Genomic DNA, 15,018 nt, shown 5'->3' on the forward strand with positions numbered 1-15,018 from the left:
CTGCCCTGCATATCTTTGTACTGTGGGAGAAAATTGGAGCACCTGGAGGAAACCCACACAGACACATGGACAGTCGCCCAAAGGTAGACTCTTCTATTGAGACACTATTATGCAGAAAATGCTGGAGAAACTCAACAGGTTGGGCAGTATTTGTGCAGAGAAAACAGTTAACACTTCTGGTCCCGTGACAGTCGCTTAAATGTTCTACTACATGACCATCTTTATCCGCCTCATTTTCAAGTGCCAGGTCTAGCAATCCCCTTACTGTTCGGAACATGTGGCTGCTGCAGATTTTTGTTTGAGAAATGCTGAAAGAGGCCACCTGCACTATGGCTATCCGAATCTACATTGGGATAACTAACAATGCCCATTAGCTCTACATCATTTTTGTTTCTCTCCGTAACTTCCTTGCAATTTGTTCCCCATATTTTTCCACCAGTTGGCGGCCTGAAGCCTACACCAAGCATCGTAAATGGACCTTTTTTGTTCTTTAACTTTCACAAATTCTACGACTGTGTTGCCAAATTTTGAACAAATGCCATCTACAAGTTCGCTGACGACACCATCAAATGACATGTCAAAATACAAAAGGGAGATAGAGGGCTTGATGGCGTGATGCAATGAAAACAATCTGTCTCTCAATGTCAGCTAAATTAAAGAACTGGTCATCAACTTCAGAAAGAAAGCAGGAGAACATTGCCCCGTCTACATCAACAGAACTGAGGTTGACAAAGTGCAGGTTTCTTGGTGTGACAATAACCAACCATCTCTCCTGGATGTCCCACGTAAATGCGACAGTCAAGGTGGCACAACAATGCCTCTTCTTCCTCAGGTGGCTCAGGAAATTTGCCATGTCCATAAGGCCCCTCACCAACTTCTACAGATGCACCATTGAAAGCAAACTGTCCGGGTGCAGAACGGCCTGGCACGGCAACTATTCTCCCCACTACAGAAGGTGGTACGCACAGCCCAGAACATCAGCGGAGCCAACCTTCCATCCATGGAGTGTACTTACATGGCTCGCTGCCGCGGAAAGGCAGCCAACATCATCAAAGAACCATTGCACTCTGGTAATGATTTCCTGTAACTTCTTCCATCAGATAGAAGTTACAGAATCCTTAACATGTGCACAAGCAGATTTAGGAACAGCTTCTTTCCAGCTTATATCAGACAATTGAATGGCTATAGCCTCAAATAATGTAGTCTGAAATGTACAAAAACAAGATAACGAGGTGTAGAGCTGGATGAACACAGCAGGCCAAGCAGCATCAGAGGAGAAGGAAGGTTGATGTTTCGGGCCTAGACCCCTCATCAGAAAAAAGTTGCTGGAGAAGCTCAGCAGGTCTGGCGGCGGATTTTATCCTGCAATGTAACCTGTATGCCTCTAAGTCTTTTTGATCTGTACACCTTTGCTTGCTGCGATCTCTGTACTGCTCGTAAACAAAACTTTTCACTGTATTTAGGTACACGTGACAATAAAATGAAAATCAAATCAAATCAGGCAGACAAACAGGAAGCTGGAAGAACACTGCATCGCAGGCAGCACCTGGAGGAAAGGAGTAGTCTGAACAAGGGTCCTGACTCGAAACTCCTCTGATGCTGCCTGGTCGACTGTGTTCGTCCAACTACACACTTCCAGTCTCCCGAGCGCGAGGTGGCGGTGTCGCCGGAGGAACTCCCGAGCGCGAGGTGGCGGTGTCGCCGGAGGAACTCCCGAGCGCGAGGTGGCGGTGTCGCCGGAGGAACTCCCGAGCGCGAGGTGGCGGTGTCGCCGGAGGAACTCCCGAGCGCGAGGTGGCGGTGTCGCTGGAGGTTGTCGCGAGGTTTACCGCTTGATTGACAGGCGGCGGTGAAGAATCGTGAGCCGTGGCTTCACGTTCGTGATCACATCATCAGTAACAGCAATAACCGGTGGCGGGGGGTGGGGGGGAAGGTTAAACAATGACCACGGTGGAGGAATTGTACCGTAACTACGGTATCCTGGCAGATGCCACGGACAATGTGGGTCAGGTGAGTGCGCGGGCGGCGGAAATCAGGCGGTAAATGCGCTTTGTTTAGGACGGGCCTGTGTGGGGGCCTGGGGAGGCGGGTCGGGCCCTCGGGCACGGGCCTGGCCTGGCCTGGCCTGGGGACAGGGAGGCTGGGGCGTTTACGTTTCGTCCAGGCCCGGCGCCATCAAAGTGTTACCCGCCCCGCGCCAACACACACACACGCCCCCCCCTACTCGCAACACCACTCCCGCACCCCCCCCGCCCCCCCACAAATCCGTCCAACCCGACACGCCCCCCCCGCCGCACGTCCCGCTCCCCCCCCCACGCCGCACGTCCCGCTCCCCCCCCACGCCGCACGTCCCGCTCCCCCCCCCCGCCGCACGTCCCGCTCCCCCCCCCCGCCGCACGTCCCGCTCCCCCCCGCCGCACGTCCAGCTCCCGCCGCTCGTCCCGCTCCCCCCCGCCGTACGACCCCCCCCGCCGCACGTCCCGCTCCCCCGCCGCACGTCCCCTCCCCCGCCGCACGTCCCGCTCCCCCCCGCCGCACGTCCCGCTCCCCCCCCCGCCGCACGTCCCGCTCCCCCGCCGCACGTCCCGCTCCCCCGCCGCACGTCCCCTCCCCCGCCGCACGTCCCGCTCCCCCCCGCCGCACGTCCCGCTCCCCCCCCCGCCGCACGTCCCGCTCCCCCCCCGCCGCACGTCCCGCTCCCCCCCCCCGCCGCACGTCCCGCTCCCCCCCCCCGCCGCACGTCCCGCTCCCCCCCCCCGCCGCACGTCCCGCTCCCCCCCGCCGCACGTCCAGCTCCCCCCCCCGCCGCACGTCCAGCTCCCGCCGCTCGTCCCGCTCCCCCCCGCCGTACGACCCCCCCCCGCCGCACGTCCCGCTGCCCCGCCGCACGTCCCGCTCCCCCCCGCCGCACGTCCAGCTCCCCCCCCCGCCGCACGTCCAGCTCCCGCCGCTCGTCCCGCTCCCCCCCGCCGTACGACCCCCCCCCGCCGCACGTCCCGCTGCCCCGCCGCACGTCCCGCTGCCCCGCCGCACGTCCCGCTGCCCCGCCGCACGTCCCCTCCCCCGCCGCTTGTGCCCTCCCCCGCCGCACGTCCCGCTCCCCCGCCGCACGTCCCGCTCCCCCGCCGCACGTCCCGCTGCCCCGCCGCACGTCCCGCTGCCCCGCCGCACGTCCCCTCCCCCGCCGCTTGTGCCCTCCCCCGCCGCACGTCCCGCTCCCCCGCCGCACGTCCCGCTCCCCCGCCGCACGTCCCGCTCCCCCCCCCCGCCGCACGTCCCGCTCCCCCCCCCGCCGCACGTCCCGCTCCCCCCCCGCCGCACGTCCCGCTCCCCCCCCGCCGCACGTCCCGCTCCCCCCCGCCGCACGTCCCGCTCCCCCCCCGCCGCACGTCCCGCTCCCCCCCCCGCCGCACGTCCCGCTCCCCCGCCGCACGTCCCCTCCCCCGCCGCACGTCCCGCTCCCCCCCCACGCCGCACGTCCCGCTCCCCCCCCACGCCGCACGTCCCGCTCCCCCCCCACGCCGCACGTCCCGCTCCCCCCCCACGCCGCACGTCCCGCTCCCCCCCCACGCCGCACGTCCCGCTCCCCCCCCACGCCGCACGTCCCGCTCCCCCCCCACGCCGCACGTCCCGCTCCCCCCCCACGCCGCACGTCCCGCTCCCCCCCCACGCCGCACGTCCCGCTCCCCCCCCACGCCGCACGTCCCGCTCCCCCCCCACGCCGCACGTCCCGCTCCCCCCCCACGCCGCACGTCCCGCTCCCCCCCCACGCCGCACGTCCCGCTCCCCCCCCACGCCGCACGTCCCGCTCCCCCCCACGCCGCACGTCCCGCTCCCCCCCCACGCCGCACGTCCCGCTCCCCCCCCACGCCGCACGTCCCGCTCCCCCCCCACGCCGCACGTCCCGCTCCCCCCCCACGCCGCACGTCCCGCTCCCCCCCCACGTCCCCCCCCCGCCGCACGTCCCCCCCCCGCCGCACGTCCCGCTCCCCCCCCACGCCGCACGTCCCGCTCCCCCCCCACGTCCCCCCCCCCGCCGCACGTCCCCCCCCCGCCGCACGTCCCCCCCCCGCCGCACGTCCCGCTCCCCCCCCCGCCGCACGTCCCGCTCCCCCCCCGCCGCACGTCCCGCTCCCCCCCCCCGCCGCACGTCCCGCTCCCCCCCCGCCGCACGTCCCGCTCCCCCCCCCCCCCGCCGCACGTCCCGCTCCCCCCCCCCGCCGCACGTCCCGCTCCCCCCCCCGCCGCACGTCCCGCTCCCCCCCCCGCCGCACGTCCCGATCCCCCCCCCGCCGCACGTCCCGCTCCCCCCCCGCCGCCCCGCTCCCCCCCCGCCGCACGTCCCTCCCCCCCGCCGCACGTCCCTCCTCCCCCGCCGAGACGTCCCTCCTCCCCCGCCGAGACGTCCCTCCTCCCCCGCCGAGACGTCCCTCCTCCCCCGCCGAGACGTCCCTCCTCCCCCGCCGAGACGTCCCTCCTCCCCCGCCGAGACGTCCCTCCTCCCCCGCCGAGACGTCCCTCCTCCCCCGCCGAGACGTCCCTCCTCCCCCGCCGAGACCTCCTCTCCACCCCCCCAGACGTGCCCCACCAGACGTCCCGCCCTCCTCCCGCCGCACGTCCCGCCCTCCCCCACCCCGCCGCACGTCCCGCCCTCCCCCACCCCGCCGCACAACCCGCCCTCCCCCACCCCGCCGCACGTCCCGCCCTCCCCCGAGACGTCCCTCCCGAGACCACCCCCCGAGACCCCCCGCCGCGCGTCGCGCCCTCTTCCCCACCCCCCGTTCCCCACCCCCACTCCCCCCCGTTCCCCACCCCCACTCCCCCCCCGTTCCCCACCCCCACTCCCCCCCCCGTTCCCCACCCCCACTCCCCCCCCGTTCCCCACCCCCACTCCCCCCCCGTTCCCCACCCCCGTTCCCCACCCCCGTTCCCCACCCCCGTTCCCCACCCCCGTTCCCCCCCCGTTCCCCACCCCCGTTCCCCACCCCCGTTCCCCACCCCCGTTCCCCACCCCCGTTCCCCACCCCCACTCCCCACCCCCACTCCCCCCCCGTTCCCCACCCCCACTCCCCCCCGTTCCCCACACCCACTTCCCCCCTCGTTCCCCACCCCCACTCCCCCCTCGTTCCCCACCCCCACTCCCCCCTCGTTCCCCACCCCCACTCCCCCCTCGTTCCCCACCCCCACTCCCCCCTCGTTCCCCACCCCCACTCCCCCCTCGTTCCCCACCCCCACTCCCCCCTCGTTCCCCACCCCCACTCCCCCCCCGTTCCCCACCCCCACTCCCCCCCCGTTCCCCACCCCCACTCCCCCCCCCGTTCCCCACCCCCACTCCCCCCCCCGTTCCCCACCCCCACTCCCACCCCCGTTCCCCACCCCCACTCCCCCCCCCCCGTTCCCCACTCCCACTCCCCCCCCCGTTCCCCACCCCCCCTCCCCCCCCGTTCCCCACCCCCACTCCCCCCCCCGTTCCCCACCCCCACTCCCCCCCCGTTCCCCACCCCCGTTCCCCACCCCCGTTCCCCACCCCCGTTCCCCACCCCCCCTCCCCCCCCCCGTTCCCCACCCCCACTCCCCCCCGTTCCCCACCCCCACTCCCCCCCCGTTCCCCACCCCCACTCCCCCCCCGTTCCCCACCCCCACTCCCCCCCCGTTCCCCACCCCCACTCCCCCCCCCCCGTTTCCTACCCCCCGTTTCCTACCCCCCGTTTCCTACCCCCCGTTTCCTACCCCCCCGTTTCCTACCCCCCCCCGTTTCCTACCCCCCGTTTCCTACCCCCCCCCCGTTTCCCACTCCCCCCCCGTTCCCCACTCCCCCCCCCGTTCCCCACCCCCACTCCCCCCCGTTCCCCACCCCCACTCCCCCCCGTTCCCCACCCCCACTCCCCCCCCGTTCCCCACCCCCACTCCCCCCCCGTTCCCCACCCCCACTCCCCCCCGTTCCCCACCCCCACTCCCCCCCCCCGTTTCCTACCCCCCGTTTCCTACCCCCCGTTTCCTACCCCCCGTTTCCTACCCCCCGTTTCCTACCCCCCCGTTTCCTACCCCCCCGTTTCCTACCCCCCCGTTTCCTACCCCCCCGTTTCCTACCCCCCCGTTTCCTACCCCCCCGTTTCCTACCCCCCCCGTTTCCTTCCCCCCGTTTCCCACTCCCCCCCCGTTTCCCACTCCCCCCCCGTTCCCCACTCCCCCCCCCGTTCCCCACCCCCCTCCCCCCCGTTCCCCACTCCCCCCCCTTTCCCCACCCCCACTCTACCCCCCTTTCCCCACCCCCACTCTCCCCCCCGTTCCCCACCCCCACTCTCCCCCCCCGTTCCCCACCCCCACTCTCCCCCCCCGTTCCCCACCCCCACTCTCCCCCCCCATTCCCCACCCCCACTCTCCCCCCCCCGTTCCCCACCCCCACTCCCCCCCCCGTTCCCCACCCCCACTCCCCCCCCCGTTCCCCACCCCCACTCCCCCCCCCGTTCCCCACCCCCACTCCCCCCCCCGTTCCCCACCCCCACTCCCCCCCCGTTCCCCACCCCCACTCCCCCCCCGTTCCCCACACCCACTCCCCCCCCCGTTCCCCACCCCCACTCCCCGCGTTCCCCACCCCCACTCCCCCCCCGTTCCCCACCCCCCCCGTTCCCCACCCCCCCCGTTCCCCACCCCCCCCGTTCCCCACCCCCCCCGTTCCCCTCCCCCCCCGTTCCCCTCCCCCCCGTTCCCCTCCCCCCCGTTCTCCACCCCCCCCCCGTTCTCCACCCCCCCTCCCCCCCCCGTTCTCCACCCCCCCTCCCCCCCGTTCTCCTCCCCCCCTCCCCCCCCCGTTCTCCCCCCCGTTCCCCACCCCCACCCCCCCCCGTTCCCCACCCCCACCCCACCCCCGTTTCCTACCCCCCGTTTCCTACCCCCCGTTTCCTACCCCCCGTTTCCTACCCCCCGTTTCCTACCCCCCGTTTCCTACCCCCCGTTTCCTACCCCCCGTTTCCTACCCCCCGTTTCCTACCCCCCGTTTCCTACCCCCCCCCCGTTTCCTACTCCCCCCCCCGTTTCCTACTCCCCCCCCCGTTTCCTACTCCCCCCCCCGTTTCCTACTCCCCCCCCCGTTTCCTACTCCCCCCCCCGTTCCCCACTCCCCCCCCGTTCCCCACTCCCCCCCCGTTCCCCACTCCCCCCCCCGTTCCCCCTCCCCCCCCGTTCACCACCCCCCCTCCCCCCCGTTCCCCACCCCCCCCTCCCCCCCCGTTCCCCACCCCCCCCTCCCCCCCCGTTCCCCACCCCGCCCTCCCCCCCCCGTTCCCCACCCCCGCCCTCCCCCCCCCGTTCCCCACCCCCCCACCCCCCCACCCCCCCCGTTCCCCACCCCCCCCCCCGTTCCCCACCCCCCCCCGTTCCCCACCCCCCCCGTTCCCCACCCCCCCCGTTCCCCACCCCCCCCGTTCCCCACTCCCCCCCGTTCCCCACCCCCACTCCCCCCCCGTTCCCCACCCCCACTCTCCCCCCCCGTTCCCCACCCCCACTCTCCCCCCCCGTTCCCCACCCCCACTCTCCCCCCCCGTTCCCCACCCCCACTCTCCCCCCCCGTTCCCCACCCCCACTCTCCCCCCCCGTTCCCCACCCCCACTCCCCCCCGTTCCCCACCCCCACTCCCCCCCCGTTCCCCACCCCCACTCCCCCCCGTTCCCCACACCCAATCCCCCCCCGTTCCCCACACCCACTCCCCCCCCTGTTCCCCACACCCACTCCCCCCCCTGTTCCCCACACCCACTCCCCCCCCTGTTCCCCACACCCACTCCCCCCCCTGTTCCCCACACCCACTCCCCCCCCCGTTCCCCACCCCCACTCCCCCCATTCCCCACCCCCACTCCCCCCCCGTTCCCCACCCCCCCCGTTCCCCACCCCCCCTCCCCCCCCGTTCTCCACCCCCCCCTCCCCCCCCGTTCTCCACCCCCCCTCCCCCCCGTTCTCCACCCCCCCTCCCCCCCCCGTTCTCCCCCCCCGTTCCCCACCCCCACTCCCCCCCGTTCCCCACACCCAATCCCCCCCCGTTCCCCACACCCACTCCCCCCCCTGTTCCCCACACCCACTCCCCCCCCTGTTCCCCACACCCACTCCCCCCCCCGTTCCCCACCCCCACTCCCCCCATTCCCCACCCCCACTCCCCCCCCGTTCCCCACCCCCCCCGTTCCCCACCCCCCCTCCCCCCCCGTTCTCCACCCCCCCCTCCCCCCCCGTTCTCCACCCCCCCTCCCCCCCGTTCCCCACCCCCACTCCCCCCCCCGTTCCCCACCCCCACTCCCCCCCCGTTCCCCACACCCACTCCCCCCCCCCGTTCCCCACCCCCACTCCCCGCGTTCCCCACCCCCACTCCCCCCCCGTTCCCCACCCCCCCCGTTCCCCACCCCCCCCGTTCCCCACCCCCCCCGTTCCCCACCCCCCCCGTTCCCCTCCCCCCCGTTCTCCACCCCCCCCCGTTCTCCACCCCCCCTCCCCCCCCCGTTCTCCACCCCCCCTCCCCCCCGTTCTCCACCCCCCCTCCCCCCCGTTCTCCACCCCCCCTCCCCCCCCGTTCTCCCCCCCTCCCCCCCCCGTTCTCCCCCCCGTTCCCCACCCCCACCCCCCCCGTTCCCCACCCCCACCCCCCCCCGTTCCCCACCCCCCGTTCCCCACCCCCCGTTCCCCACCCCCCGTTTCCTACCCCCCGTTTCCTACCCCCCGTTTCCTACCCCCCGTTTCCTACCCCCCGTTTCCTACCCCCCGTTTCCTACCCCCCGTTTCCTACCCCCCGTTTCCTACCCCCCGTTTCCTACCCCCCCCCCCGTTTCCTACCCCCCCCCCCGTTTCCTACTCCCCCCCCCGTTTCCTACTCCCCCCCCCCGTTTCCTACTCCCCCCCCCCGTTTCCTACTCCCCCCCCCGTTTCCTACTCCCCCCCCCGTTTCCTACTCCCCCCCCCGTTTCCTACTCCCCCCCCCCGTTCCCCACTCCCCCCCCGTTCCCCACTCCCCCCCCCGTTCCCCCTCCCCCCCCGTTCACCACCCCCCCTCCCCCCCGTTCCCCACCCCCCCCTCCCCCCCCGTTCCCCACCCCGCCCTCCCCCCCCCCGTTCCCCACCCCGCCCTCCCCCCCCCCGTTCCCCACCCCCCCCCTCCCCCCCCCGTTCCCCACCCCCCCACCCCCCCACCCCCCCACCCCCCCCGTTCCCCACCCCCCCCCGTTCCCCACCCCCCCCGTTCCCCACCCCCCCCGTTCCCCACCCCCCCCGTTCCCCACTCCCCCCCGTTCCCCACCCCCACTCCCCCCCCGTTCCCCACCCCCACTCTCCCCCCCCGTTCCCCACCCCCACTCTCCCCCCCCGTTCCCCACCCCCACTCTCCCCCCCCGTTCCCCACCCCCACTCCCCCCCCGTTCCCCACCCCCACTCCCCCCCGTTCCCCACACCCAATCCCCCCCCGTTCCCCACACCCACTCCCCCCCCCTGTTCCCCACACCCACTCCCCCCCCTGTTCCCCACACCCACTCCCCCCCCCCGTTCCCCACCCCCACTCCCCCCATTCCCCACCCCCACTCCCCCCCCGTTCCCCACCCCCCCCGTTCCCCACCCCCCCTCCCCCCCCGTTCTCCACCCCGTTCTCCACCCCCCCTCCCCCCCGTTCTCCACCCCCCCTCCCCCCCCCGTTCTCCCCCCCCGTTCCCCACCCCCACCCCCCCGTTCCCCACCCCCACCCCCCCGTTCCCCACCTCCACCCCCCCCGTTCCCCACCCCCACCCCGTTCCCCACCCCCCCCGTTCCCCACCCCCACCCCCCCCGTTTCCTACCCCCCGTTTCCTACCCCCCGTTTCCTACCCCCCGTTTCCTACCCCCCGTTTCCTACCCCCCGTTTCCTACCCCCCGTTTCCTACCCCCCGTTTCCTACCCCCCGTTTCCTACCCCCCGTTTCCTACCCCCCGTTTCCTACCCCCCGTTTCCTACCCCCCGTTTCCTACCCCCCGTTTCCTACCCCCCGTTTCCTACCCCCCGTTTCCTACCCCCCGTTTCCTACCCCCCGTTTCCTACCCCCCACTCCCCCCCCCGTTCCCCACTCCCCCCCCCCGTTCCCCACTCCCCCCCCCCGTTCCCCACTCCCCCCCCCCGTTCCCCACTCCCCCCCCCCCGTTCCCCACTCCCCCCCCCGTTCCCCACTCCCCCCCCCGTTCCCCACTCCCCCCCCCCGTTCCCCACTCCCCCCCCCCGTTCCCCACTCCCCCCCCCCGTTCCCCACTCCCCCCCCGTTCCCCACTCCCCCCCGTTCCCCACTCCCCCCCCGTTCCCCCCTCCCCCCCGTTCACCACCCCCCCTCCCCCCCCGTTCCCCACCCCCCCTCCCCCGTCCCCCTCCCCCCCTCCCCCCCTCCCCCCCCGTTCCCCACCCCCCCCTCCCCCCCCGTTCCCCACCCCCCCCGTTCCCCACTCCCCCCCGTTCCCCACTCCCCCCCGTTCCCCACTCCCCCCCGTTCCCCACCCCCACTCCCCCCCCGTTCCCCACCCCCTCTCCCCCCCCCGTTCCCCACCCCCACTCCCCCCCCCCGTTCCCCCCCCCCGCTCCCCCCCGTTCTCCCCCCCCGTTCCCCACCCCCGCTCCCCCCCCCCGTTCCCCACCCCCGCTCCCCCCCCCGTTCCCCACCCCCGCTCCCCCCCCGTTCCCCACCCCCGCTCCCCCCCCGTTCCCCACCCCCACTCCCCCCCCGTTTCCTACCCCCACTCCCCCCCCGTTTCCTACCCACCCCCACCCCCCACCCCCACCCCCCACCCCCACCCCCACCCCAACCCCACACGTCCTTCCTTGAATTGAACGCAGTATTTTAAATGTGGCCTAACCAATGTCCTGTTCAGGTGTAGCATGACCTCCCCACTCCTGTATTCAGTGCACCATGCTGCCTTCACTCTCCTGTCTATCTGCAACGCCACCTTCAAGGAACTGTGAACCTGCAAAAATTTTGCAAGGGTGTGAAAGGTCTCTTTGTTTGGCAACACCCCCCAGGTCCTGACCATTAAGTGTAGAAGTCTGGCCCTGATTTACCTTACCAAAATGCAACCCCTCACATTTATATACATTACATTCTATCTCCTATCCCTGGGCCCGTCTGAACAATGCCCCATTGTACTCCAAGATAACCTTTTTCACTGTCAACTTCACCACCAATTTTGATGTCATTTGCACACTTACTAACCATTCCTCCTATATTCACATCCAAATTTTTAATGCAACTGATGAAAGGCGGTGACCGCAGCTCCAGTCCTTGTGGCACACTGCTAGTCACAATCCTCCAGTCCAAAAAACAACCTTCCTCTGGTCATCATTTCTTCCAATCTGCCACCCCCACCTCATCCTCTTCCCACCTTCCCCTCCACTTGTCCTAGTGGTTTTCCCCCACCCGCTGATCATCCTTGTCCTTCCCCCTTCCCCTCCGATACTTATATTGTGAAGATGTTTAATATAGGCCCACACAGAGGAGTTACCCAAAGTAGCCACTGTCCAAGTTGGTGGTTCCACTTTTTACTACCTCTACTTGTAGATGTATGAGCTTGAGAATTCAGAGCAAGAGTAGGTAGTTTAGCGCTTGGAGCCTACTCTGCCATTTGATAAAATTGTGACTGAAACTTTCCCTATGTATTAATCAACACCTATTTTTAAAGAGAAATTTTGCTAGGCTTCAGAGGTCAACTTATGCAGTAGCTTCTGTGGCAGGTGACTTCTGTTGTGAAGCCAAGTCAGAACCTGGATTAGGGCCAATCAGTTCCTCTTGACATTTTGGCTTTCCTGTAAGCAAATCATTCTAGTCGCAGTTGCCGACTCTATTTTCATCTCCCCTTAAGCTGGTTTATTCATCCATTGTTAAGTCTAATCTGGATATATTCAAAGCTCCAGCGACTCCTAATTCTAAAGGAACTTTTTAACCCCTTGAGTCTTGCTTTTATTTTGTATCTACAGATTTTTTTCTTGAATGTTTCAATGACTATTTTGTTTTCGCCCACTGGGAATAGTTGCATGTCATTTGCCTTAATATTCTGTGTTTAACATATTCTGATCATGACTGGTATATTTTTATAAAGTGAGGACAGCAAAGATTCTGGTTGCTCTTATAGGTGGAAGTCAGTGGCTGTGTTTTATTCTTCTCTACTTAATTTTTTTTCCTTTTAACTTTTGTGCCAGTTAACTTCTGATTGGACCTTCAACGAGCATGTGCAATATCATAATATTCAAGGATATGAGACAAGTGCAGGAAATTGGGATTAGCGCCCCTTAGTGGTAGCTAATGTCAGTGCAGACTCGATGGGCCGAGGGCCTTTTCTGTGCTGTTTGAAACAATGACTTGAAACGTGCTGCTTTAATCTGCATTGATCTAATTTTCATAGTTCTGTGTATCGTAATGTTCAAACAAAATGCAATTCAGTATATTTATTTCCCAGTGGTGGGAAACAAAAACAGAAGTCGCTGAATAAAACTCGGAACTGAAGGGCACTGGGTTTCTCTGTCCACAGATGCTGACATGCCCTCTGAGATTTTTCAGCATTAGGAGGTTTTTTTCGGTTTTAACATTGTATTGAATCTACATTTATCTTCTAAAGCATCAATATCCTTGCTGTTGTTCGTATCTCGACACAGAAACACAGTGCTTTATTAGATGTGGAGCTGCAAATTCATAACATGAGAAATTTGACAATTGTGAAAAAATATTACAAGAAAATTTTGTATTCAGAAGTCTCATTTGATTTGAGGTTTAATGTAATTGCTGTGGGTTTTGCAGGAGTAACAACACTATTACACCTCTGAAACTAACAGTGATATTTTGAATTTGCCTGAGTGTGAATGCTGAAGGTTCCTGTCAGTGTTTCTAAGTTCCATAAGATGTATAGCTGAAGCCACACAAATGAAAAACTTTTGAATGTTTTCTAACTCAGATTTGAAGAGTGTACTCCGTTCTTGACTACTTCTGGTTCTGAAATCTGATTTTATACTGTGGCATGTCAATTTTCTCCATTAGGATTAAGTCCAAGTTTAATTTTTAAATAATGGCATTTCACTTTCCACTACAATCATGTGTGTGCCCAGTCAATTATTTTAATCTCATCATAATTGAGTTTTTAAAAAATGTTCCATTTTACTTCCTGGTTTGCTGTCTGAGAGGGTAATTGTGTGATTGGCTGTTTAATGATGCTTGATTGCATCACTGCTACTGAAGACTTGTGGATTCCTTGCCTTTATGCCATTTCCAAATTAAATCCAGGGAAATCCACATTGTAGATAATCCAGACTACAAACCTGGTTTTCTTTGAAGCCAGGGCCAGTCATTTTACTACTAGTTTTGAAGTCTGGCCGTTGTGAATGTGTTTTTACATACTAAAAATATGCATGCCATATTTCTGTTTACAACGTGTATACAAACAGAGGAAGGGCCAGTGCAAAAAAGGTCTGGGCTCCTCTAACCTGCGCTTTCCATTATTTAGAATAACTTGACCGTGTTTGATGCAATTCAGTACCCTTATTGAATAATTAAACATGTTCTTAAACAATTCTAATCTATGATCCAGCCATTATACCCTCAAGTAAAGTCTACATCTTGTAGATTCATTGATATACCTATACGATTTAGCAGTAGAATAATGTAATGTGCTCTGCATGTGTAGCACTGCTTCCCCTTAGAAAAGGGCACTGTATGTAACATTCTGTGAACAAGAAATTAAAGATGGTATATTGATACATGTAGACATTTCACCGATTTAGAAAAGTAAAACCTTTTATTGAAAGATGATGTTCTGAGGAAATGGTTTTAATGTGCTGGATTGTCTGGTCAGTTGTGCATCTCGACTTGTGCATCTCCTGTGTTTGCTGTTCTGAATCATTAGTGTCTTAAAATGTCACACCTCCATCTTAATACATATATTTTGTTTTATATAACATAAAACAGGGTACCATTAGTAATATGTGCAAATATATACATATGCAATACAGATCTAACATTTGCAGTTCCAAAGTTATCTTTAAAATGTGTACAATTTCTGAGTTACACTTTAAAACTACAAAGCTTTACCCATCTGCAAAGCTTTCTGCCCAGTCAACCAGGTCTGAATGATCGTAGTCTGTTTATTTATAACAGTTATGTTTTCTGACTTCCCAGAGGAAGTTTGTTGAAGGTTTTGGAGTTGATCTGTAGCTCGGGTTGAGGGTGTTGAGGTTAGTTGGCTCACTAAGCTGGTTTGTTATTTCACAGACGTTTCATTACCAAGCTTGGTAACATCCTCAGTGCAGCCTCCAATGAAGCGTAGGTGTGTTTTTCCGCCTGGTTTTTAAACTCTGAGGTCCATTGAGGTGGATTGCCTCACTTGCAGTTATCCTTCATAGTGGAATGTATATGGGGTCGAGTTCCATGTGTTTATTAGTAGCATGCTTCATGGATTGCCATGCTTCCAGGAATTCTCGTGGTTGTCTCTGCCCAGCCTGTCCCATGATCTTAGTGTTGTCCCAGTCGAAGGGGTAGTTCTCTTTGTCCATGTGGATTGAGATGAGTGAGTGTTGGTTGTGTCTTTTTGTAGCCAGTTGGTGTTCATGTACTCTTGTTGTTAGTTTTCTTCCTGTTTGTCTGATGTAGTGTTTTCTCGCAGTCTCTGCAGTGAATCTTGTAGGTAACATTGGTCCTGTCCATGGAGGGAGTAGGTCTTTAGTTCGGGTGAGCACTTGTCGTAGGGCTGATGTGGTCTTGTGTGCCACTCTGATGCCCAGCGATGGTGGAAGTCTTGTGGTGAGTCTGACATGTTTCTGATGTAGAGTAGTGTGATGAGTGTGTTGGGGCATGTGGAATCTCTCTGCTGTACCTGTAGGCATCTCCTGGCCCAGTTCTTTGGAAATCCATTATCCTTGAACACTTGGAAGAGATATTCCTCCTCCTGTTGGCGTAGTTCCATGTTGCTGCAGTGTGTTGTTGCCCTTTTAAATAGTGTTCACAAGCAGCTTCATTTGTGTGTACTGGAATGGTTACTATTGAAGTTCAATACC

At 63.7% G+C, this 15,018-nt stretch overlaps 1 protein-coding gene across 1 annotated transcript in view; it reads left to right on the plus strand.

Annotated features, from left to right (window-relative positions):
- Nucleotides 1-1,830: 1,830 nt before the first annotated feature.
- Nucleotides 1,831-15,018, plus strand: part of api5 (apoptosis inhibitor 5) — a 34,334-nt gene continuing 21,146 nt past the window's right edge. Inside the window, exon 1 of the mRNA XM_048545764.2 lies at nt 1,831-2,010. Within this exon, the coding sequence (XP_048401721.1) occupies nt 1,942-2,010 (69 nt within the window). The 5' untranslated portion in view covers nt 1,831-1,941. The remainder of the gene's footprint in view (nt 2,011-15,018) is intronic.

The sequence above is a fragment of the Stegostoma tigrinum genome, chromosome 17 (assembly GCF_030684315.1).
Source record: "Stegostoma tigrinum isolate sSteTig4 chromosome 17, sSteTig4.hap1, whole genome shotgun sequence".
NCBI lineage: Eukaryota > Metazoa > Chordata > Chondrichthyes > Orectolobiformes > Stegostomatidae > Stegostoma > Stegostoma tigrinum.